The sequence below is a fragment of the Wolffia australiana genome, chromosome 12 (assembly GCF_029677425.1).
Source record: "Wolffia australiana isolate 7733 chromosome 12, ASM2967742v1".
In the NCBI taxonomy this organism is placed as follows: Eukaryota; Viridiplantae; Streptophyta; class Magnoliopsida; order Alismatales; family Araceae; genus Wolffia; species Wolffia australiana.
In genome coordinates, this window is record NC_135846.1 from 3,677,117 (window position 1) to 3,703,034 (window position 25,918).

The following is a 25,918-nucleotide window of genomic DNA, read 5'->3' on the forward strand; positions in this document are numbered from 1 at the left end:
AGCTCTGATGTGCTCTAAAGGAACTCTCATCTTCCTTTACCCTCTTAACCCTATGTAAAATTTACATATCCAAAATCGGCTTCAAATTATGCAAATGTCCTCGATACCATTCTGTATCCCGTAGCTCTGCCTTTGAAAATAGTGCTTTTGTGAAGTGTCAAGACACAGGAACGGAAATAAGGATTTTTTTTTTGGCCGACAATGAAAGAGGATTAATAGTCTCTCACATTTTTTTGACAGTAATTTTGTAACGTCCACATTTGGGTTTTGGCATCCTGATGTCTGTTGTGATGCCATATTGGTTGGGCTAGACATGGTTATTCTGTTCTTTTTGTGCGAATTTGTGCAAATTGTTCGTTCTGTTCGATTTTTCGAATATAACAAAAACAAATTTGAACAGAACATCGCACAGACCCCTGTGCGGTTCTTTTGTTCGCTTTGTTCTTGTTTGGTGCAAATGTGCGAATTTGTGCGAATGTACAAATTTTGTTCGTTTTTGAAAAACAAAAAAACAGAACATACAACAAGGCCTTGTGCGGTCCTTATGTGCTAATTTTTTGTTCGTTTAAAATGAGCAGAACAGAACAACCATGTCTATTGATGACGAACACACGTTATCATGTCTCACCTTTCGTTCATGCCAGGATGATGATGATAGCAACTATGCCATCCTCTACTGAATCCTACTTCCCATTCTTATACTGTTTTCTATACCTGTGTTGTTCTTTAATATATCTTCTTGACTCTCTATGATCTGAGTGGTTATGTAGGTAGGCATCAAATCTCACCTGTCCCACCAGGCTTCAATGTTCCTATCCCACTTTTGAGATTGTTAATCAATATTCTTTTGAAACTCTTCTGTTAACCAAATAGACCAGGTTCAGATTGTAGAAGCAATATAATATACTGAATATCTTAAACCTGCCATTTTTTGAATAAATTAATAAAGATTTCCAGAGAGCAGTAGTCAGCCTGTTGCCATCAAAATAGATGAAAATACACTATGCACAAAATAGCCCACTTCACTCCCATTGAAAACTAGTATGCCACATTAGACTCCGCATCATGAAGAACACTATATGTTGAGGTTATCCTCCCTGTAACACTGCCACACTTATGTGCAGCCAGATTGCCCATAGCAATGTGAGATGCCTTGTCCATAAGGCAACTTTTTCTTGCATCTGTGTTCCCTGGTAGAGTCCCAAAAGGCCCAATTAGAAGAGTCATTTAACCATGATGTCTGCTGTGATGCCATATTGCTTGGGCAAACTAACATGTAAAGAAGAGATGACAAAAAATCTTCCTTGTAAGTTGTGCGCATAACAAATTGTGCCGAGGCCTCAAAGAATATTCCTTTCCGGAGGGCCTATGGCACGAGTTGCTTACAAATCAACAACTAAAAAGAAATTCACACTTTTATAGGAACTTTCTATTTCCTCAACATGACATTTGTGATAGTGATTTTTGGATCCTCCGATAATGTCCGCCTTCATGTTGGTATCTCTGACCAATGAGGAGGTGCCACACCACTCCAAACCATCTTGTGCTTTGTTCACATGTATTAAGTGTATCATCACTTGTTGCATGCCCGTTAGTTCGTCCCCCTCTAATCAGGTACATCCCCTTTCAAGATCAGGTTCTATGAAACATACCAACATTACGCCTATCATCTGATGAATATCTTAAACATATATATTTCCTAGTTGGGTGCAGAAAATTTCCTAGTGTGATGATAGATTTGTCTCACATTGCATCAAAACAAAGACTCTCCCCTTGAACTCAAACTACACACCCCTCTTAATCTAACTTTGAGACTCTGGCTGCAAAATCTTAGGACAAAATCCTCTGACTGCATAATCTCTTTATCCATTTTTTCAACGGTGATGAATTTATGAATTATATATGGAGAACCCACAACCCACCATGTTATCCTCCTGTGACCACATCATTCTGTTCATCCATATTGTCAAGGACATCTGCTATTATCCTCGGTCTACATACTCTCCATAAACATTCTCTCAGCAAGCCTTCTAGATGTTTTCCTACCCTTATAATAATGGAAGAGGCAGATGGGGAAAACTCTATCTTGGTGATAATGGAGGAATAATGGATATAATCAACTTAAAAGTGTGTCATATGGAACACATCTTTCATTTGAAAAATGTTCAAACAACAAGGTTATAATGGCTTAATCATTTTATAATTTTATTAACTTTCTAAGAGAACAGATGGCCAAAGTGACGAGTCATTAATCATGCTTGCAAATCTACTTTTCTTAGTGTTTTGTGAAGTCATTTAATGGCATGAAGAAACATTTTTATGTTTAATTCCATTTTCATGAAATTATTCAGTCATGATGTAAAATGTCCTGGTTTTAATGAGTTTTTGCATTAATAATAAATAATGTGAAATTCATTCATTAAGTAGAAAGGAAATAAACAAATTAAAAAATAATAAATGAAAAAATAATATTAAAAAATATTAATAAAAGAAATAAAAAAGGGGGTCCTATGGAGCCGCCAAGGTGCAAGGCAAGGGAAGCGCACGCACCGGCAGGCGCCACCCGTAGCCACAAACAAGCCATAGCAGCAGGCAGCACCCGACAACACAGGTGCAGCCTAAGGATGCACCTCAAAGCGGCCCCACAAAGGCATTGGCGAGCGGCCAGAGGATAGGTAACCCGCGCCTAAGGTAAGCGTGCACTCATTCAATTCGTTAGGAGTATATTTGCAGAATTTATATACCACATTTGATTTCTAAGTCAGCAATATGGGTTTTACAAAGCTGCACTTCTCAAACGCAATCGGGCCGACCATTGATGGCAAGAGAATGATTGTGGCCCATCGGGCGGCGACCTTAAGAAAAATACACTTAACTCCGAACGGGCTTCGAGCCGACCCGGCCCGAAGAACGTATCGAAACGGACCTTACTTAAATACAATGTTATAATCTTGACCGTCAATCTTCTTTGACAAGATCAAATGGTCAAGATCATCTTTCTATTTTAGTTTATTTTATTCCAGGCGACAATGCATCCCTGAGCGCCGATGTGGATGAATCGGAGGAAGGCACGTGGACAATTGAAGCTGGCTCGGCGGGCTGACGGAGCAGGGGTCTACCGGAATTAAAGGGGTCCACGGCTACGATTTAATCGTAGCCATTAAAACCACTAACAGAAGATCAGACGGTCAAGGAGATCCTCAATTGTCCTCATCGTCTTGCCGCCGTCTCCGTTCCCGGTGACGAGAAGTCAGATTTCCGCTGATTCGTCGCTGGAGACTTCGCCGGAGTTGTCCCATATTGGTGAGGAAGGTCTTTGGACCATTCCTGACCTATAAAATGGCTTTAAGTTTCCAGAAAACTATCTTTGGCCGCCAGAATATTGAACCGAGCTTTTGAAATTTAATCACCGGAGGAGAAGGTCCTCCGTGTTAGTTTCTTGTTTCCTGGATCTCTCGGTCAACAGATGTGACAGAGTCGTGACCTGAAAGGAGATTATTGGGGGTGAAGAGTTGAAGAAGGAGAAAGATCGCTTACCTGAAGGGCGACGCAGCCGGGAAAGGGTCTGGAGCCATTGGCAATTCTGAACTGGTGCAGGAATCTGGAAAGTAATTCAATTTTTATGGTTAGAACCTATTTTAGTCATCGATTGATGCAACATTCTAAATCCATTTCCTCAAGCCATTCCCTTGCATTCGAATGAAATCGATTTTGAGTAAAAAAACCATATAAAAGAACCCGAAAACTGTATTAAGCATTTTTCGAGCTTTTGGTCTGCACGTTTTTCAAACACTTTTTAAACAATCATTTCAAACATTTTAATCCAATTAAAAATCTCTATAAAAAGTAATAAAATCTGGGAAGGTATACTGCCTATTATACATCCATCATAAAATAAGTACAATGAAGTGCGCTCTCGTTTCTTATATAAAATACATATAAAATCCAATTTTCCATTAGGCATTTTATCAAACATGTCATATGCGAGCGTTTTCCAAGTAAACGACCCCTAAAAATTCTATATAAATATCATAAAATCACTAATTGATTCGCACTACCTATCTATAAAATATGAGGGTGAAATAAAATCTGTATGGAGGACTTCATAAGAATCGTAATTAAATTCTTCCCTATTCTCTCTTAAACATTACAACAAACACCTGGTGGTGTTTGTTGACTCTCCTACTCTCTAGTTAAATTCCATCTCTAAATGCCAATCCTTGTGGAGATGACCTTACTCATCACTATACATATCTGGGTAAATTTACAAAATAAAATTTTATTTGATTGAAGTGAAAATAACAACAAAAAAATTAACACCCCGTTTTCGCCTTCGGCACAAAGACATACACAGTCCTGTTTTCAATAATTAAGTCGTAAGGATAATATTATGGTCTGCATTGGGGCACCCTAAATCTGCCTCAATCTCAACTATATAACATAATGTTAATCATGAATATCAATGTATAAAGTAAAATAATTAATCAAACAAACAAAACAAAGATTATCATAAACTTGTACTATGAAAAAGACATTGATGTGATGTGATTAAGCTCGTGAATTCTGTAAAGTATCTGAAATCCGGACGTGAGAAGCACATACATAAGAGATGTTCTTAATTACCTGAAATATTAATGAGTAACCATTTAAATACTATGAGCAAAGGGATGTCTCAAAATAGCTTGATATGCCGGAATGATATTTTAACATCCACTATTTAAATAATTTGTCACGTCGCATCATGTCCTTGTTCGTCACTATGATCATCATCTCACACATTCCTATATCCGGTATCAGATGCATATTCAATATCCGGTATTACTATTTTAATGATATATGCAGACTAATTCATCCCCCCGATGATGGGCAATTTTATCATTATTTTCTTCATTCAAGGCATATCTAATCAAATGTAAATCTTGACTCTTGGAGTCTGGTGCCGTCCTTCGCTGACCAAACCAATCTTTAATCGCTGACCAAGAAAAATCCCCTCGAAAGAATCCGACCAAAAACCAGATCTGGATAAAAAACAGACGGCAACACTGAAAGAAGAGAAGATGAACCGAAGGAAGATCCAGCGAGGGAGTTAGACATGGCTCTGATCCAAGCTCTCGTCGTCTTCCTTCAGCTCTTGGCAGCTTCAAACGCCATCAACAACACCTTGAATCCCTCCTGCAAGAGCAAGTGCGGTAACGTCGAAATCCCCTATCCCTTCGGCATCGGAGAAGGCTGCCACATGCAAGAACACGGCGATTTCCGCGTCTTCTGCAACGAATCCTCCTCCCCTCCAAAACCCACAATTCCCAGCAATCCCCCCTTGGAAATCACCAAGATCGATCTTCTTGAAGGCTTTCTTCACGTCAAAGTTCCAGTCTCGTACCAGTGCGTCTCCGAAACCGGCGAAACGACGACAAAGATCTTCAACTACGACTTTACCGGCCTTCCTTACAGTATCTCGCTCTTTGGAAATCTGTTCACGGTGGTGGGCTGCGATACTCTGGGAGTTCTTAACTTTGACGGAGGCTCCTTTGGATGTCTAGCTTCATGCACAAAGTCTACACAGCAGCCTGAAACGGGCTGCGATGGGTTGGGTTGCTGCAGGGTGCGTATACCAGACACACTTGGAAGAATCTCCGTGAGTATTTCTAGCCTTTCAAATTACTCGCAGTTCACGGGACTTAGCCGCTGCGGAGCTGCTTTCTTCATGGACGGCGATAGTTACGACCTTGGCGAGTCCATTCTCTTGAATACCACAACTGTCGCGGCGAAGGATATGACTGTGCGGCTGGAGTGGTCTGTGGACGACAAAACGTGCGAGAAATCGAGAAGAAAGTCCGCCTGTGGAAGCCTCTACAGTCAGTGTTCTGATTCTTTTAGACGCGCAGGTTACTTGTGCCGGTGCGCTGTTGGGTTCTCCGGGAATGCTTATATCGAGGGAGGATGCAGTGCCATCTCCAGTTAGGCTTCTATCTCCATCTCTAACTCGATTTCTACTTGTCTCTATCTCTATCTCTATCTCTATCTCTATCTCTATCTCTATCTCTATCTCTATCTCTATCTCTATCTCTATCTCTATTTCTATCTCTATCTCTGTCTCTGTCTCTATCTCTATCTCTGTCTCTGTCTCTATCTCTATCTCTATCTCTATCTCTATCTCTATCTCTATCTCTATCTCTATATCTATCTCTGTCTCTGTCTCTGTCTCTGTCTCTGTCTCTGTCTCTATCTCTATTTCTATCTCTATCTCTATCTCTATCTCTATCTCTATCTCTATCTGTATCCCTTTCTCTATCTCTATCTCTATCTGTATCCCTTTCTCTATCTCTATCTCTATCTGTATCTCTTTCCCTATCTCTATATCTACCTCTATCTCTATCTCTATCTCTATCTCTATCTCTATCTCTATCTCCATCTCCATCTCCATCTCCATCTCCATCTCTATCTCTATCTCTCTCTCTCTCTCTCTATCTCTATCTCTCTATCTCTATCTCTATCTCCATCTCCATCTCTATCTCTATCTCTATCTCTATCTCTCTATCTCTATCTCTCTATCTCTATCTCTGTCTCTATCTCTATCTCTATCTCTATCTCTATCTCTATCTCTATCTCTATCTCTAGCTCTATCTCTATCTCTAACTCTGTGTCCCTGTCCCTGTCTCTTACGCGCTCAGCAAGGAGTTAATTTGCTTTACATCGATGCCGAATGATTCTTTGGATATCTTTTGGTAAATATATTCACGTCTACATCCACGTGATTCTCGTCCATTTTGCTGGCAGCAAATAGCGACAGAACATATGTGAGAACTTCCTTCCTGGGGCTTGAAAATATGTATCCGATCTGGCGCATCATCGGTGCGTAAAATCCCATCCTCTGTTCTCCCCATGAGAAGAAGAACGCTCTTGTCAACAATAAACCTTTCTCTTCTTCAGGTGTTTCCGTATTAGGGCTCCTCTTGATTCTATCCTGCGCAATCTTTTTCCTGGTCCATCAAAGAAGAAAGATTGTGAAGCAGCGGAAGAGGGCGGCAGAGCTGAAGGCAAAGCTGTTCAAGCAAAACGGGGGTGTGGCGTTGCAAGAGCTGATATCGTCCACGCCGGGGAGCGCGTTCAAGATTTTCAGCGAGGCGGAGCTGGTGAGGGCGACGCAGGGCTTCAAAGAGACCCACGTCCTGGGGCGAGGCGGCCACGGCGTGGTCTTCAAGGGCGAGCTCGACTCCGGGCTGACAGTCGCCATCAAGAAGTCCCGGGCGATGAACGAGCGAGAGAGCAAAGAGTTTGCCAGAGAGATGGCGATTCTCTCGCAGATCAACCACGTGAACGTCGTCAAGATCCTGGGCTGCTGCCTCGACGTGGAGATCCCCATGCTGGTCTACGAGTTCATCCCGGGGGGAACTCTCTTCCGCTTCATCCACGGTTCGGGAGACGGCCTATCGAGCACCGGCAAGGCCGAGAACGCTCTTTCCGCGCTGCTGCGCATCGCGAGAGAGGTCGCCGAGGCGCTGGCTTATCTCCATTCCTACGCGTCTCCGCCGATATTCCACAAAGACGTGAAGACCTCGAACGTGCTCTTAGACGGGAGCCTGCGGGCGAAGATCGCCGACTTTGGCGCGTCGGCGGTGGTCGCGGCGGACCAGGCGGAGGTGGCCACGGTGGTGCAGGGAACGTGCGGGTACCTCGACCCGGAGTATCTCCAGACTTTCCAGTTCACGGAGAAGAGCGACGTCTACAGCTTCGGGGTGGTGCTGGTGGAGATGATCACGCGGAGGAAGCCGTTCCAGGTTGAGGACGAGGACGATTTCAAGGGGTTGGCGGCGAGTTTTTCGGCGCGGCAGAGGAGCGGCAGGCTGGACGAGATGCTGGATCCTCTGCTGGTGGGAGAGACGGAGAAGAAGAAGAAGATAGCGGAGGTGGCCGAGCTTGCCTGCCGCTGCTTGAACGCCAGGGGAGTGGAGCGGCCGAGCATGAAGCAGGTCGCCGTGGCTCTGCAGAGAATCGAAGGGTCCGGGGATGAGATCTCTGGGCTTGTCTGCGACTCTCTACAGGAAGAAGAAGAAAGCTTGAGAAGCGGTGGGATTTCTGCTCAGGGTATTATTGACTGTAATGCAAGCTCTAGCGGTTACTCTGGTGCCACTGTTTGCACCTCCCTCGTTGCCAGATGAGGTTGGGTCAGATGTCGTATTCTTGTTTCTCGATCTTAGTTTTCTCACTTGCATCCAAGATGAAGCAGGGTCGCCATGAAAACTCTGCAAAGAATTGAAGGGTCCGGGGATGAGATCTCTGGGCTTGTCTGGAACTCTCTAGAGGGAGAAGAAGGCTTGAGAAGCGGTGGGATTTTTGCTCTGGGTGTTATTGATTGTAATGGAAGCTCTAGCGGTTACTCTGGTGCCATTGTTTGCACCTCTTTTGTGGCCTGATGAAATTGGGTTGTTGGATGTTGACCTTGTTAACTAGCCTCGTGGAAGGGTATCATCATGGTAGATGATTACACATTAGAGTTTAGTATGTTAAATGGCTATTAGACCCCTAACTAGTTTACATCCCTGCCCAAAGGGCTGCGTGGTGGTGCACACAACCATGCACCATCACTGACATGACACCACTACCGCAGGAGACATCCTGTGTCATGACAGGTCACCAGTACCAACTTCGGACCTCGGATCCCAGCGTCATTTAAATAAGACGTGAATTTTACTGTTATTTTTAATTTTCTCTTTCCTCCAATCCCTATGCCATCCACCTCCTCATGATCATAAGTAGGAATTCTTTCAAATTAGGGATAGGAATCTCAAATTTCTCTTTCCCCATATTCATTCATACTCCCTCTATCAAAATCTGCTATTACTCTTGCCGTAGCCAAGAAAGGCCTTCCAAAAATTATTGGAGCACTAGATAATGCTCCAATAGTTTTCACATCGGTCACAAAAAAATCTACTGGGAAGGCTAAATTTCCGATTTCAACTACTATATTCATCACCTTCCCATATGGTGCTCTAATAGATCCATCCACTAATAACAATTCAACCTTTACCGGATGCAGCTCAACAAATTTCAGATCATCATATAATAACTTTGGCAAGATATTAACACTTGCCCCAGTATCTAACAATCCTTTCTCAAAATTTTTTCATTGAATTATGCACTCTACTAATGGAGCTCCTGGGTCTTTTTGTTTCTCGGGTAGATTGTTTAAAATAATTGAACTTACATTTTCAGTAAGTTGAATTCTTTTAGAGCTCCTAGATTGGGTGCATAGTTCTTTGACATATTTTCCGTACAGGGGAATATGTTTGATAGCGTCAACTAGTGGAATAGTAATGGATGTGTTTTTAAAAACATCAAGAATCGGAGAATCCTCAAAATTTTCTTTTTCTTGATGTTATGGCGCTAGGGAATGGCACTACTATTTTCTTTTTTTCATCATATCTTTCTAGTTGGGTAGGGGAAAGTTCAAATCCATCGGCCTTTTCCTTTTCCTTCTTTTCACTTCTATCACTTTCCTGATTTTTTTTGTAATGCCTAGGGGATCAGACAATACCTTACCACTCCTAAGAGATGAGGTGGCATTCAATGGTTCATTATTTTTGCTATCCCCATCTATTGGTTCAACATGATCTATCCTATATGACGAGTTCATATAAAAACACATCCACGTATTTGCACAAATTTCAGGCAAAGGACGTGGATGCCCCTTGATATATATATATATATGCTAAATAAATGATAAAAAATCATTTCTTGGCTAAATATTAGTCCAAAAATTACATAAGAATATGGGAAAATTCCAGAAAAATTATGAGAGCCCATACCAACCTTTGGCCAAGTATTTAAAGCCCTGCAAAAAATATTTCTTCACTGAAATGAGGTTAAATTCCATGAAAAATGATAAAAAATTAGAAATAATAAAATCAAAGTATAAGTCACTTATCTTTATTTCTATATGATAACATGCAAATATAGTCATTAAAACACATAAATATAATGTAAAATTCATCAATTAATGATGTTAATTTTCAAGTTATCACCCTCTTCTCTTGCAGCTGGGGATGCTCGAATTGGGGCATTTGGGAGCTCTTTTAAGGCTCGAGAAGAATCCCAGAGGGCCGTCTGATGGAGGGGGCGGCCCTGGGAGTCCGCTCGGGCCGTTGGATGGTTGCTGGTCCCTCTTCGTTGCCGAAGATGGCCTTTGTTCGCTGGCGTCGACGGCCAGTGGCTAAATTGGATGGAAATGCCCATGGCCGTACGATTGTCCTTGTAAAAGTTCCAGGGCTGTGATTTAATCGCAGCCGTAGACCCCCTCTTATGGTGCACCTGAGCTTGTGCCACGTCAGTGCTTCGTCATTGTCCACATAAGCAGTCCCCATCCCCTTCGCGGTCTATGATTCATTCGCCGTAGGGCCCCGCATCCTCGTCAGCTAACCCAACCAATCAGAGGCCTGAAACATATAAAATAAAAATGTTAAAAACTAAGAGGTTGATCTTGCCGTCCGATCTTCCTTGAGAGGATCGGACGGCTAAGATCTAAACCCTCTTATTTAATAAGGCCATAAATGATACGGTCGGCCCGAAGCCCAGTATCTTTTTCTTCTTATTTTCTTTTAGATCGCGGCCCGTCGGGCAGTGATCATGTTTATACTCTGCGGCCCGGCCCAATGCGATTCAGGTTGAAAGTGGGATTTTGCAATCCCATATTGAAATGTTTTAAAACATTGAAGAGTATATAAAGTTCAATGTGATTGTCCTATTTAATTATACCAAAATACTTACCTCTGTTGTGCAATCGCATGTAGGCCTGTGCGGGGTCGAGTTGGGCTTGTTGTGCGTCCATTGGGCTCCTTGTGCATTGGACTCTGCCAGCGGCTGGGCTGGCTTGAGCGCTCCGCTCTCGCTGTCATTGGCTGCTGGCTTGAAGCTAAGTCATTGGAGTCGCTCCATAGCCGGCCCAATAAAACCTCCCTTTTTTTATCTTTATATATATATATATTTCTTTTTCAATAATATTTCCCTATCTCTTTCTTCAAATTAAATACAGATTTTGACCCTGCGATTTCATAGAAAAGACACTAAATAGAACATGAGACAATTAAATATGTATTAAATGTATATTTCATCTAATGGAATATTTAAATTGTATAATGTGCATAAAATGACATTAAAATGCATCATTTTTATCATTTGTTCTATTTATTGCATCACATGCATTATTTCATAAAATAGGGTAAAATGCACATGAACTGATCCCAAAACGCCTTTAAAATATGTATAATTTCATGACTTATTTTGGACTTATCACTTGTCTCATTCCACCCGTTCTAGAATCCACCATAGATCCTTGTCGATACACCCAATCTTCCACCAGTCCTTCCATGCACTTCAATGATTCACTCACTTGTATATTTAGGAAATTGCCGCCACAGGATATATCCAATAATTGTCTTTCATTATAATTTAGTCCTTGATAGAATATCTGAGCAAGTTCATGCTCAGGTATACCATGATGAGGACACTTCCTTGTCAAAGACATAAATCGCTACCAAGCATCTCCAAAGGATTCATCTCCTTGTGTGAAATCCCTAATTAATTTCCTTATGGCCTGAGTCCTTCCATAAGAAAAATATTTCTGAAAAAATCTAGTTTGTACTTCTTGCCAAGTTTTGAAGCTTTTCCCTAGGCTGTTCAGCCACACTTTTGCTCTATCCTTAACAGCAAAAGGGAATAACATAAGTTTCACTGACTCTTGGGATACTCCGGCAAAGTTATATGATGAGCAGAATTGTGTGAATTCTCTAAAAAACTCATAAGGTTCATCACTAAATCTCCCATGGAAGCTTGGCAACAAATTCGGCATCGTGCCATCAATTTAGAAGTTAGCATTGTCTCCAAGGGGCGCTACTATTCTCGAGTGAATTTCATAGTTGAATGGCGTGTATAATTCCGTCAACGCAAGACCTTGATTGTTGCACAATTCCCTCCATCCTTCGGCCATTCTTACTTCGATGTCTTTGTTTGTCACAGGCAGATTTCTATTGCTTCTTCCAGAATATAATCTCGGTTGGAAGGATCTTCTCCCACGCATATAAAATATCTAATTGCTGAAAGAATCAAGCAAGAAACAATTGCAAAATTTAGAAAACAAACTCCTTATTCATATAGTAAGTAATCCAACAAGATATTGAACACTTACCTAGTTGAAATTAAATTTCAGCCTGTTGCCTCCCTGGCAACGGCGCCAAATGATAAGCTTGAAAATGCGTGTATATATGTCGTTATTTAGGGATTTTTCGAGCTTAATCACTAAAATTTTTATGTCCCTTAATGTTTGAGTAAGGGGTTGAACCCTAGGGAGGAAAATTCAGTTTTCCTCAAATTAGAGATTAGCACTCAAGTTTTAATAGCGATGATTTTTTTTATACTTTTAATAGATTTTATGATTAGTTAGCAATCTTTGACAATAATTACTAACTAATCTCCTACTAGGTTGTTTAAGTATCCAATGGGTCTTAGATTCTTAGGATGTCAGTGTAACAAATATCTAGATCAACGGTTCGCTTGAAGTGTGCTTAACACGTTTGTTTAACCTGAATACTTAATGCAGCTTTTTTTATTTTTCTTATTAGTCAATTGAAAATGATTTAGAGAAGAAATCGATCACTATAGTTAATACCAGTCTTTTTATAAGGATGTATTCAAATTTCTCATAGACTAGAAGGCCTAAGGTAATATTTTCTAGTAATTTGTATTTTATTTGATTGATTTCTCACTGATTTAGAATGTTAAGAAGAATTTTTATTATTATTATATTTTATTTAAGCCTGATTAATTCGGAATTGCAAAAATATCCTATGATTGCAAATCGTGAATGTGATTCGCGATTTGCTGAATTTTCAGTAGCACGAGCATGAATTTTATGATTTTAAGGAACAAATGAGATTCAAAATAGGATAGGGACAATCGATGTAGGCTAATTGATTTGAAATCAAACTAAAATTCACGAGCTAAAATGATTAAAATCGGAACATAAAATAAACAACGGCGAGCATAAACGGAATGCAAATTTCAGAAAATCAAGTATGAAATAAAGTGCAAAAATCTGCGAAATTCCTGCTCCAATCGGTCTCCGTATCGCTCCTGCTGATTTTTGAGTCTTGAGGGAGGCTAGGCGATCCTTCCTTCAACTTAAAAAATCAAGAACGAAGAAATAATCTTCGTTTCTTTCTCCTTTTATCGCCACGGAATCGGAAGAACAACTTCTTTCGATTCCGTTAGAACTGCCATCCGTTTCGCATTGCAGGCTGGGCATATAGTGCAAAACAATTTGTGTTAGGGCTTTTGCATGTCTCCCTTCCGTGCGCGAAGGGAGACATGCAAAACAATCACGTACATGTGTGTCGCGCACCGAAGACGCAAACGTGCCTTCTGATGGGTCGCTACGATGTTGTGTGCAGTGCGTCTATTCGTAGGTGCTGCACATTTAAAAAAAAAACATTAGTGCTCAAACCGGCCCACTAAGGGCCGGTTTTAATAAAAAAAAGTTTTTAATAAAAGAAACACTTAAAATAAATTGTAAAACTTGTTTTAAATGCATAAAAACTAATTTATTCATTTCGAAAAGACCTTTAATTTTTTTGTTTCTTTTTTATTTATAGAAATAGGTCATTTAAAATCATTAATTTTTTTCTAATCATCATTTTAAAACCATTTATATGTCTAAATTGACCTAATTATTTATTACATATATTACAAAACTTGAAATTTAAGGAAATTCTTATTTTAACATAAAATCATGATAACATGCATTAAAATTAATGTTTTAAAGCATTAAAAACCCCAAAAAAGTGATGAAATTAGCACTTATTTAGCTCCTCTGTGAATGTTATTACCTAATGACGTTGCCGCTACGCCGCCCCCTTGTCGCCGCTGCCGCACCATCGTTGAACACCATTCACGCATCCTACTGATGTGGGACAACATCAGGGACGATGTCGTGCCGTCACCAAGGTGGATGGACTCGGCGTCGGGAGTGGCGATGTCGGACGTTAACAGGAGACAATCGTTCGACACGGGGGTCCTATGATGGAGACGTACAGTGCAATGCACGGGAGTGTATGTCTAATACCTGCAGCTACCGACAAGCAATGGGTTGCCAACTTCCGGGACGTCGATGGAGTCACCCAGAGACGGTAGGTAGACCTCCTGAACCTCGTCTGGGCAGGACGAGGATGCTACGGCGCCGAACTGGAATGTTCTCGCCGGGTAGTGCTCGCACGGACGAGCGGACCCGGCTCGTACCAATCAGGTAAGACACACTAATAGTGACGTGTTTTCACTCAACCATTCACGCTCACCTAACCCGAGCGGAAGCAATCGAAAATGCATTTCAAGAAATAAGAGACGTGAACTGAACGGCGTACCTCATTGGCGTCCAGGGAATAGTCGTCTTGGTTTTGTGCGAGGTTGCTTGCGGCGTCGTCGGTGGTGTGAGACTTTGGCAGGCGGTTGGCGGGACCGGTGTGCGGGTAGGCACCAGATCGTCGTCAGAGTAGCTGCGCAGGCAGTGGTGGTTTGGGCGGCTAGGACGCAGCGCGGCGCGGGTGGCCGCAGGCGATGCGCGCGGCGTGGCACGGCCGGGATGCACGGCGCGGTGCAGGTGTATGCGGTAAGCCGGTGGACGGCGTTGCTGCGGCCAGTAAACGTGCGGACGAGGCGCACCGTGTGGCGGGCGCGGCTTGGTGGGCATAGCTCGGCGATGGGCGCGACTGGTCGTGCGGCAGCTGGCAGTTGCGGCGGCGCCTGCTGTTGGGGCGGCGCCCCCTCTGGCAGCGGTGCCCGCGGCTTATGTTGGCGCCAGCGGCCGGGGGCTGCGCCCGCGGCTGAGGGGTGGCGCCCGCGGCTGGGGACCGCGCCCGCGGCTGGGAGGACGGCACCCGTTGGTTGTGGCGACACCCTCTGGGCGGTGGCGCCTGCGGCTAGGGGGAGGCGCCCACAGCTAAAGGGGCAGCGTCCGCGGCTGGGGTACCATATCACTTGGGCAAACTGATATTTAATGAAGAGATGACAAAAATCTTCCTTGTATGTTGTGTGCATAAAAGTTTTTGCCTCGGAGAATATTCCTTTCCGAAGGGCCAGTGTCAGGAGTTGCTGCCTCATCAATGACTTACAAGAAATTCACACTTTTATGGGAATTTTGTGTTTCCTCAACATGCCACTTGGGATGGTGATTTTTGGTTCCTCCGACAATGTCCACCTTCATGTTGGTATTTCACACCAAAAAGGAGGTGTGGAACCACTGTAAACCATCTCATGTTTTGTTCACATGTATTATGTGTATCAGAACTTGTCACATGCCTGCTAGTTCTTCCCCCTCTAATTAGGCATCTCCTCTTTCAAGTTCAGGTTCTATGAAACATACCAACATACCAACATTACGCTTATCATCCGATGAATATCTAAAAACATAGATATCTCCTAGTTGGGTGCATAAATTTTCCTAGTGTGACGAAAGATTTGTCTCACATTGCATCAAAACAAAGATTCTGCCCTTGAACTTAAACTACACACCTCTCCCAATCTAGCTTTGAGATATAATTATTCTTTAGGATGCTTAGAGCCAAATCCTCTGACTGCATAATTCTCTTTATCCCGCCTTTTCAATGGTGCTAAATTTATGGATTATAAATGGAGAACCCCCAACCTACCATGTCATCCTCCTTTGACCACATCATTTTGTTCATCCATATTGCTAACGACATCTGCTCTTATCCTCGGTCCATATACTCTCCAAAAACATTCTCTCAGCAAGCATTCTTGATGTTTTCCTATCCTTGTAGGCATCTTAAAGACACAGGTAGAAAATCATGATTTCTGAAAGGACCGATCACAATAACACCAAGCGCCCATTATTTGATAGTATACTGATCTATCATCCCTCTAATATCCTTTCCACCTTATCTATCATTGGATGTCAATCTCTGGTCTAGGGCTGTCTCCCCGTCAATGGTGGACCTAGATAGCGCTTAAGAGTCGACCTTAGGGCTGCCACTCCCCTGGTGATAGCCAAAACCCTACAAATGAAGACTTATTTTGATTGATCTCTAGGCTCGAAAATTATGCAAATTAATATAACAATGTGGATGGAATAGTAGGGTCTCCATGGAGCCTTTCAGAAGGAATGTTGTCTCATCAGCATATTGTAATGGCAGAATACCATTGGGGTAGCTTAACATCCGAAAACCCCTCAACAGGCCATGTGCACATTTTTTAAGGGTACATGTAGCCAAAGGGTCCACTAATAGGATAAATATGTCCACTTGACCCCTCATTGTGGATGGATCCATCTTCCCTTGGGCCCCCATTCGCCAATATCAAAAAAGAATGGAACATGACGTATAGTCTCTCCCATGCTACCCATTCAAAAGGAAAACCTATCTTCCTCATGGAGGACTATGAAAAATCCCAATGGAAGGAATCGTATGTCTTTGCTAAGTCTACTTTCCACATGATGCTCTATCAGTTTTTCCCAAGGTGAAATTTGGAAATTGCATTAGATGTGCGCAATGGTTCCCAGGAAGAATCTTCAACTGGCAACCCTTCCCACTAGATGAACTTCCAGTGTTCCTGCCCCTTCCGATACATGCATCACTTTCTCTAAGTACACTTGTCATTCTAACTATGGTAAAGTATTGATGGAATTAGTTTTACTTGATTACTAGGGTCTACCTCTTTCTTGAGTTGGGACACATGGAAAATAGGTTGTTATCCACATCCCTCTATAACTCTAGCTTATAGGCTCATTGCCTATCCTTTTCAATATCTTGAAGGGCCCAAAGTAGCGGGGTGCTACTTTTTAATTGTAGATCACTTTGCTAAGAATCTCATTCAGTAAGGACTCAAACTCAAATATACCTAATTACTTTCTTTGAATTCCAAGTGCCTCCGGTGTCTATCTGCTTTTGTTTTCTGAATGATGGATAGTTTTTGTTTCTACATGTCAATGACTTGATCTTTTTCCTTTAATAACATATCGAACGTCTGTAATGGGAGTTAGTGTGGCACCCATGACATACAATATTAAATGGAGTGGTTCCTAGGACTGATCAATACGATGTGTTATAAGAATGCTCTACCCAAGTTAACCATTTTAACCAGGTAGCCAATTTTTCTGATGTGAAACATCAAGCTTAACCCTCTAATCCTTTAAGCACATATTTTTTTGAACGTCTGTTTGACGATGTTAAGATGAACTTAGTTGGAGAGTGGTTCCTTGTTGTCTGAATAAATCCTTCTAGAAGAGGCTCATAAACCCCTTGTTTGTATCAGAAACATTTGAATAAGGCAACCCATGCAGCTGCTATAGTTTTCCTAGACAAATTCGATAGCCACTCCAAATGCTCAGAACAGATGCTTCAACAGTATAAAGTGGCCATATCTGCCACCACAACTAGCATAATGTAACTATAGCCATGGGATACTAGAAGGGCTTCAATAAAATCCACTGATACAGTCCGAAACAAAACAAGCAAAATCTTACCAAAGTCTGCGGGATAGTCTTGTGCACTGGATATATGTTGGCCTAATGGACATTTGTTCTGATATCTGTTTCCACTCCTTTATCGTAAAAATATTTCATTTTGTGTTGATAAGTGTGCAGAAGCCGTGTGTGTCCCTCGCCACTGATGCATATTTGTAGCTTTTCTGATAAATCTCCATTTGGCCAATAGCTTTTCTGATAACATGGCATGTTCCCCTGCAAATTTGACTTGAGATTTAGGGTGATAACATGTAAATATGAGTCGATGAAGTGTTAATTTCAACATATTTTTGGGCTTTTAATGCTTAAAAACATTAATTTTTAATGCATGTTATCATGATTTTATGTAAGAGAATAATTTCCTTGAATCTCAAGTTAAATAATATGTTTGATAAATAATTAGGTCAATATGTACATTTTAAATGTTTTTAAGAACGATTTTTAAAAGAAATTAAATGTTTAATTGACCATTTCTATAAATAAAAAGAAACTAAACAATAAAAAGGCATTTTAGAAATTAAAACTCTTTTATCACATTACTAACATTTTCTACGATTTATTCCAGTTGTTTTTTTAATTAAAAATGTTTTTTTATTTAAACTGACCCTTATTGGGTCAGTTTTGGCGCTCACCGGGGTGTTACATGGCTCAGGCCGTACGAGACCTCCGCGGACCAATCCGCACGTGGATTGGTGGCTGCGGTGCATGACACACACATACGCAGCACCGTGCGTGTCGCACACCACACGTAGACGCACGCTGACCAATCGATGCAGCTTAACTCGCAGCGTGCAATGCAGAGAGTTAAGCGCATGCACAGCGCTGGGCGGGTTTTCTACCGTGCAAAGCGCGCACACATAGTGTGGTGCGCACAGGGGAAAACCCATACACGGCACCACAACGGCGAATGATGCTGCGCTGTACGTCATGCGTTCAACGCGAAGAAGAAGAAATTAATAATGGAATCAGAAGAAGCTGTTCTTCCTATTCCGTGACAATAAAAGGGGGAACAAAGAATTGGAGATCTGCTCTTGATTTGAAGCTCTAGGAAAGAAGGCTTAGCTTCCTGGAAGACTCAAGAACGCCCTGGATGCATTTTGGAACTCAAATTGGACCGGAATTTTACAGGTCCATCGCCGTACTCATCCCCAAATTGAAGAAACCAATTCGCAGGAAATTCGGTCGTTCGTCGCGCAGGATTTGTTCCAACTGAGTCGAAATCATTCCTGGTACCTATAGGCTAATTTTGCTTTGATTTTTACTCCTAATTTTGCACTCACTATTCTCAATTTCATAATTTCGTTCACATTCACCGTCTTCCCCAAATCTCAATTTTAATCACCTTAATTCATAAAATTTACCTTTTTTTTAATTCAATAAGTACTCCTGGAGTAGCGATTAACAAATTTAAATTATATCCATCTCTTAAATCATCCAAGTTAATCTTGTATTTCTTAAATTAACAAATCGTGAATTGTATTCACAATTTGCTAAGTTAGGGCATTTCTAAAAGTTTGATTTAATTTGGGTAAAATAAAAATTGAATGAAAAATTTCCTAATGTCCCAAATCCATGAGAATTCGAATTGGATTTTACTATTAATTCACTCACATTAGTCCCTTATTTCTCCAATTAGCAAATCGTATTCACGATTTGCTAATTTTGGACCTCTTTGCCAATTCGAATCAAATAAGGTGAAATAAAAATTTAATAAAAACATTCTTAACAGAGTAAATCTGTTGGAAAATTGAATCGGATTTTACAAAAAAAATGGTAACAAATCATTTATGATTTACTATATTTTCTCTACCATTTCCAATTAACTGAAAAAGTCCAAAAACATTATTCAAGCTGAATTGAGTATTTGTGTTAATTAAATGAGCAAAAGCATGATTAACGAGAACCTATTGATCTAGATTTTAGTGAAGCTCATATCATAAAAATCTAAGAGAAATTGAATACTTAAACAGTATAGTAGGGGATTAGTTAGTAATTTTTATCAAGAATTGCTAACTAATCATAAAATCTGTTAAAATCTAAAGAAATTATCTGTTAAAAACCTAGAGTGATAGTCCCTAATTTGGGGAAAACTGAATTTCCCTATTGCCTCCTTAGGGTTTGACCCCTTAAACACTAAGGGATAAATAAAATGTCTTGATTAAGTTCAAAAACCCTTAAATAACGACGTATAAACACGTACTTTTGAACTCATCACAGGGTATTTATTTAAGTCTATCATGCATGTGCTTCTCATGTCCAGATAAATTATATTAATTCAGTTAAAAAGTTGGAACTTTGTGTTTGACAGATTTTATTAGTTTTCATTGGTTTTGATATTTTTACACAAATCAGAGAGGTAATCACATCCATGTCTCTATTTTTATAATACTAGCTAATGACACACCTTGTTTAAGTTATTTTATTAATCATTATAATTTATAGATTGATATCATGATGGCCATTACATTCAAAAGTTGAGATTAAGGCAGATTTAGGGTGCCCGTGAATGAGGAAAATGTAGTATAATGGGAGAGGCTGATGGGTAAAACTCTAGCTTGATGATAATGGTAGAATAATGGGTATAATCAGCTTTAAATGTGTGTCATATGGAACATATGTTTGACTTGAATGACAGGGTTTCGATGGCTCAATTCATTTCATAATTTTGTTCACTTTCTAAGAGAACAGATGGCCAAAGACATACACATAGCAGTGAACGTCTTGTTTGCAATAATTAAGTCGTAAGGATAATATTATGGTCTGCATTGGGGCACCTAAATCTGCCTCAATCTCAACTTGTTAACATAATGTTAATCATGAATATCAATGTATAAAGTAAAATAATTAATCAAACAAACAAAAGAAAGATCATAATAAGCTTGTATTATGAAAAAGACAGATTGATGTGATTAGGCTCTTGAATTCTGCAAGAGATCTCAAATCTGGACTTGAGAAGCACATACATAAAGGCTGTTCTTAATTACCGAGACTTTGAAATTTAATTGGAGGAGAAGGTCCACCGTCTCCGTTTCTTGTTTCCTGGATCTCTCGGTCAACGGCAGTGACAGAGCCGTGACCTGAAGGGAGATTATTGGGGGAGAAGAATCGAAGAAGGAGAAAGATCGCTTACGTGAAGGACAACGCAGCCAGGGAAAGGTCTGCAGCCGTTGGCAACTCTGAGCTGGTGAAGAAATCCGGTAAGTGATCAATTTTTATGGTAAAAAGTTAAATTGATTTATATCTTATGTTAGTCGACGGTTGATGGAACATTCTAAATCCATTTCCTCAAACCATTCCCTTTTAATCAAATGAAATCGTTTTCGAGTAAAAAAAACTTATAAGAGAACCCGAAAACTGTATTAAGCCTTTCTTCGAGCACTTGGTCTCATGTTTTTCAAACGACTCTTAGACAATCATTTCAAATATTTTAATCTAATTAAAAATCTCTAAAAAATATAATAAAATCTGGGAAGATATACTTCCTATTATACATCCATCATTAAGTACAATGAAATTCACTCTCATTTCTTATAAAAAATATATATAAATCATTTCAAATATTAGGCATTTTATCGAACTGGTCATATGCGAGCATTGACCCTCACAACTTTCCAAAGTAAACAACCTCTAAAAAATTCTATATAAATCTCCTACAATCACTAATTGACTTTCGTACCTATCTATGAAATATGAGGTTGAAATAAAATCTGCAGGGAGGACTTCCTTCATAAAAATCATTATTAAATTCTTCACTATTCTCTCTTAAACATTACAACGAACACCTAGTGGCATTTGTTGACTCTCTTACTCACTAGTTGAACTCTATCTCTAAATGCCAATACCTGTGGAGACGACCTTACTCAACACTATACATATCTGAGTAAGTTTACAAAATAAAATTTTATATGATCGAAGTGAAAATAACAATGACAAAATTAACATCGTTTTCGCCTTCGACACAAAGACATACACATAGTCTTGTTTGCAATAATTAAGTCATACGGATAATATTCTGGTCTGCATTGGGGCACCCTAAATCTGCCTCAATCTCAACTTTTTAATTTAATGTGAATCATCAATATCATTGTATAAAGTAAAATATTTAATAAAACAAACATTATGGTGGGCATTGAGGCAACCTAAATCTGCCTCAATCTCAACCTTTTACCATAATGTTAAGCATGAATATCAATGTATAAAGTAAAATAATCAATCAAACAAACAAGACAAAGATTATCATAAGCTTGTATTATGAAAAAGACAGATTGATATGATTAAGCTCCTGAATTCTGTAAAGTATCTCAAATCCAAACATGAGAAGCACATACATAAAATATGTTCTTAATTACATGAAATATTTGTGAGTAACTATTTAAATTCTATGAGCAAAGGGATGTCTCAAAATGGCTTGATATGCCGGAATGATATTTTAACATCCACTATTTAAATAATTTGTCACGTCGCATTATGTCCTTGTTCGTCACTATGATCATCATCTCACACATTCCTATATCTTACCAGATATACCCGGTATTACTATTTTAATGATATATGCTGACTAATTCATTCCCCCGATGATGGGCAATCTTATCATTATTTTTTAAAATTGAAGGTATATCTAATGAACTATAAATCTTGATTCTTGGAGTCCGGAGCCGTCCTTCGCTGACCAAACCAATCTTTAATCACTCACCAAGAAAAATCACCTTAATAGAATCCAACCCAAAGCCAGATCTGGATAGAAAACAGACGGCAACACTGAAAGAAGAGAAGATGAACCGAAGGAAGTGTCACAAATAATGATGACCTGCTGACACGACAAGGACGCCTACCCACCTGCTCCACCAACAATGTGACAGGGACGCTTCCAGAAGCTCATATGGACACCGCCACAAGCGTCAAATCTCACTTTTGTCAGGCTCCGACACGATGCTCTATGACGGCGCCCGTAGTGTCCCAAGGCGCTAGACGTCCGGTGTTATGCTCTGACAGGACCGCCATCGCCAGCCATCATTCCCTAAAGCATGGCAACGGGTGCTGTGGCTGACACGTCCATTAAATGCATTGAGTACTACTCTACTATAAATAGTCGAACACTTCGTTAAGTTTAGTTATGGGATTTTCTTCTTCAGTCCCTATCTCTTCTTCTGCTTCTCAACCTCTCTCCTTTCGCCACTGATGCTATCATGGTATCAGAGCTCCATGAAGCTGCCAGTGCCTCTGCAGACGATCTTCCTGTTCTGCTGGCTATGCCTGTGCCTCCATCCCGCATTTCCGATGGCAACTCTTCACAAGCGCGAGCGGCAACGGTCACAACGATGCCCTCAATGTCCGCCAAGCTCACCAAACTCAACTATTTGATTTGGAAGATCCAAATCGTACCCATTGTGAAGGCACATGGATTGGGGAAGCATCTCACGCATCCTCCACCGCCTGAAGAAGAAGACACCGACGACAAAAATTCACCGTGGAAACGTGCCGACCAACAGCTACTATCAACAATTATTTCGTCCATGTCGCCTTAGCTTCTTTCGGTCATCTCTGGTTGTCTTACAGCCCGCGACGCATGGGAGAAGCTCGCTACCGAGCTCTCGTCTACTTCGGAGTCTCAGATTATGGAGCTAACCTTGCGATTTCACTCCATAAAGAAAGGGACTAAATCCCTCGATGAGTACATCTCTGATTTTCAGCAACTCTTAGCCAAGCTGGTGAATGATGGGAAATTTGTTGTGGATCGCACCATCAAATTTGTCTTTATTCGAGGCCTTGGCTCTAAATTTTGTTCATTTTGCACCGGAGTTACCACGCAAAATGAAAACATCTCTTTTGATGATTTACTTGCCTCTCTCCGAGCTGAGGTCTCACTGGACAACTTTGGGAGCGATGATGAAGCGGAAGCAGCTCCAACTGCTCCCATGGCCAATAAAGCCCAGACAAATCTCCCCAACAACCAACATCAGGTCAACAACTGAGAGCGCAATCCACGCTGTCTCACGGAATGGTGAAAATCGTTGTCGCGGAGGCCGTAACGGGCGTTTCCTTCCCAAATGCCAGCTATGCCTCAAACTCGGCGATCAAGCACACAAATGCCGCTTTATTCGAGCCTCCTCTCCAATGCCCATGATGATGCGACCGCTAGTCTAGTCTTTCGCCGGAACTTCGCAAGCGTACAACACCTCACATACTGGACCAGTTGCTACCATGCAACGACCTCATCCCTATCAACCGGTATGGTACCCTGACAGTGGTGCAACTCACCATGTCACTGCTGATGCTCAGTCGCTCTATGGCACCATTCCTTATGGCAGATTGGAGCAACTCTATGTCGGCGATGGCACATGTTTGTCCATTAAATCACTAGGTGCATCCTCTATCCCATCTTCCGATATTTATCATCTAATTTTACTTAAAAAATTCTTCATGAACCTCAAATTTCAAAAATCTCTTATCCATTCATAAATTAACCTCTGATAATCATGTATTTGTTGGGTTTCACCGCACTGCATGCTGTATCAAGGATGGCACGATGGGGGAGCTCGTTCTCGCTGGAATGGTTCGTAATGGGCTCTACTACATCACTCCACATGCTGCTGCTTTTCTGGGCGAGAAGCAAACGACAGATGTTTGGCATCTCTAACTCGGACATCCTGCGTTTAATGTTTTGAAACAAACCATTTCTCATTTTGGTCTTCCTTGGTCTCAAAGAATTTCCTCTTTTATATGTTCTGCGTGTTGTCTTGCAAAATCACACAAGCTTCCATTTTCCTCCACTACGACTACCGCACTATGACCACTCCAAATTGTGCACTCCGACTTATGGGGACTGGCTCGGGTAAAGTCCCACTCAGGGAGGTGAGTATCAAGCTTCAAATCTTCCAATCGCAGCCAAGATTCAGAACTTCCAATCAGACTAGGGAGGTGAGTATCAAGCTCTTTCCAAATACTTTCTAACTTGCGGTATTAAGCATTGGGTATCATGCCCACACACACCAGAGCAAAATGGAACTGGGGAGGGTAAACATCGGCACATTGTCAAGACAACCCTCAGCATGATTCACCAATCCTCCCTCCCACTTAAATTCTGGGATGAGGCCACGGTAACAGCTGGCTACCTAATTAATCGCATGATTTCACCTTTCCTGAAAAATAAATCACCTTTTGAATTGCTACATTCAAAATTACCTGACTATTCCTTTCTTAAAGTCTTCGGCTGTTTGTGTTTCCCAAACTTACGCTCCTACGGTAAGAAAAAATTCTCCCCCCGTTATGAAAGATGTGTTTTCCTTGGTTACTCTTCATTTCATAAAGGCTACCGTTGCCTCTCCTTATCTAATTCCCGTCTCTACATTTCCCGTGGTGTGATCTTTAATGAATCAATTTTTCTGTTTGCATCATCATTTTCGCAAGTACAACCCGCCGATGGATTATTAGGATCATCTCCTTCATATCACACTACTTTTCAATTTGTCTTGCCGACAGCTGCTCCTCCACAGGATCGTGCTACCCCTCAGCGAGCATCTTCTGATATGAATGAACCCGTTACCACGGCGATTGAGTCCTCCGGTCCTACTGCTTCTCCTTCAGCACCCACCCAGGATTCAAAGTGATCTACGCCGTCCTCTATGCTGCCTCTCCGAACACACCGCATCTACAACCTACTTAATCTTCCTCACTCTTCACTGGAATGCACCAAATACCTACGTTCCTCTAATGCACTCCACACTGAGGTACGCCATTCTACCACTCTATCTTCCCTGGTTGAACCCACAAGTGTTACCCAAGCACTTAACTCTCCGGTCTGGAGAGCTGCAATGGAGGCAGAAATGGCTGCCCTCCATCAGAGCTCGACTTGGGTGCTTGTGAAACCTCCATGAGGGGCAAATGTGGCCGGATCAAAGTGGATATTCAAACGCAAACACAATGCGGATGGATGTCTAGATCGGTGCAAGGCATGCCTTGTTGCACAAGGCTTTAGCCAAGTAGCTGGCATTGACTACCAGGACATATTCAGTCCTGTAGTCAATAGCCCTGAGTAATAACTGGGACATCAAACAACTTGATATCCCCAATGCATTCCTACATGGAAATCTCTATGAAACAATCTACATGAAACAACCACTTGGCATTGTTAATTCGATTTACCCTACTCATGCATGTCTTCTTAAAAAATCCCTTTACAACCTAAAACAGGCCCCACGAATGTGGTATAAACGACTTTCTGATTTTCTTACTCTTCATGGCTTTCACAGTTCCAAAACCGATACCTCCCTCTTCTTTACAAATAGCTCAACATCTAAAATTTTTCTTCTTGTCTATGTCGACGGCATTCTCATTATTGGATCTAACCCCATTGTGATTGCAGACACAATCTCCTCTCTTCAAGGGGCCTTTCCT

General features: G+C 41.1%; 1 protein-coding gene, 1 long non-coding RNA gene and 1 other non-coding gene across 3 annotated transcripts; 2 read left to right on the forward strand and 1 right to left on the reverse strand.

Annotated features, from left to right (window-relative positions):
- Window positions 1-4,990: 4,990 nt before the first annotated feature.
- Window positions 4,991-8,447, forward strand: LOC144710173 (putative wall-associated receptor kinase-like 16). The gene is made up of 3 exons (XM_078583863.1): window positions 4,991-5,957; window positions 6,778-6,852; window positions 6,931-8,447. Exons 1-3 carry the CDS (start codon window positions 5,093-5,095, stop codon window positions 8,157-8,159), a joined length of 2,169 nt encoding a protein of 722 aa, XP_078439989.1. The 5' UTR covers window positions 4,991-5,092; the 3' UTR covers window positions 8,160-8,447.
- A 3,039-nt stretch (window positions 8,448-11,486) lies between these two features.
- LOC144710790 (small nucleolar RNA R71) lies at window positions 11,487-11,592 on the forward strand. The gene has a single exon (XR_013583422.1). It is a non-coding gene; the product is annotated as a small nucleolar RNA R71 (small nucleolar RNA).
- Window positions 11,593-13,015: 1,423 nt separating this feature from the next.
- Window positions 13,016-15,160, reverse strand: LOC144710174 (uncharacterized). Its single transcript, XR_013583228.1, has 2 exons — window positions 13,878-15,160; window positions 13,016-13,460 (listed from the first exon to the last, which is right to left on the reverse strand). It is a non-coding gene; the product is annotated as an uncharacterized LOC144710174 (long non-coding RNA).
- Window positions 15,161-25,918: the final 10,758 nt, after the last annotated feature.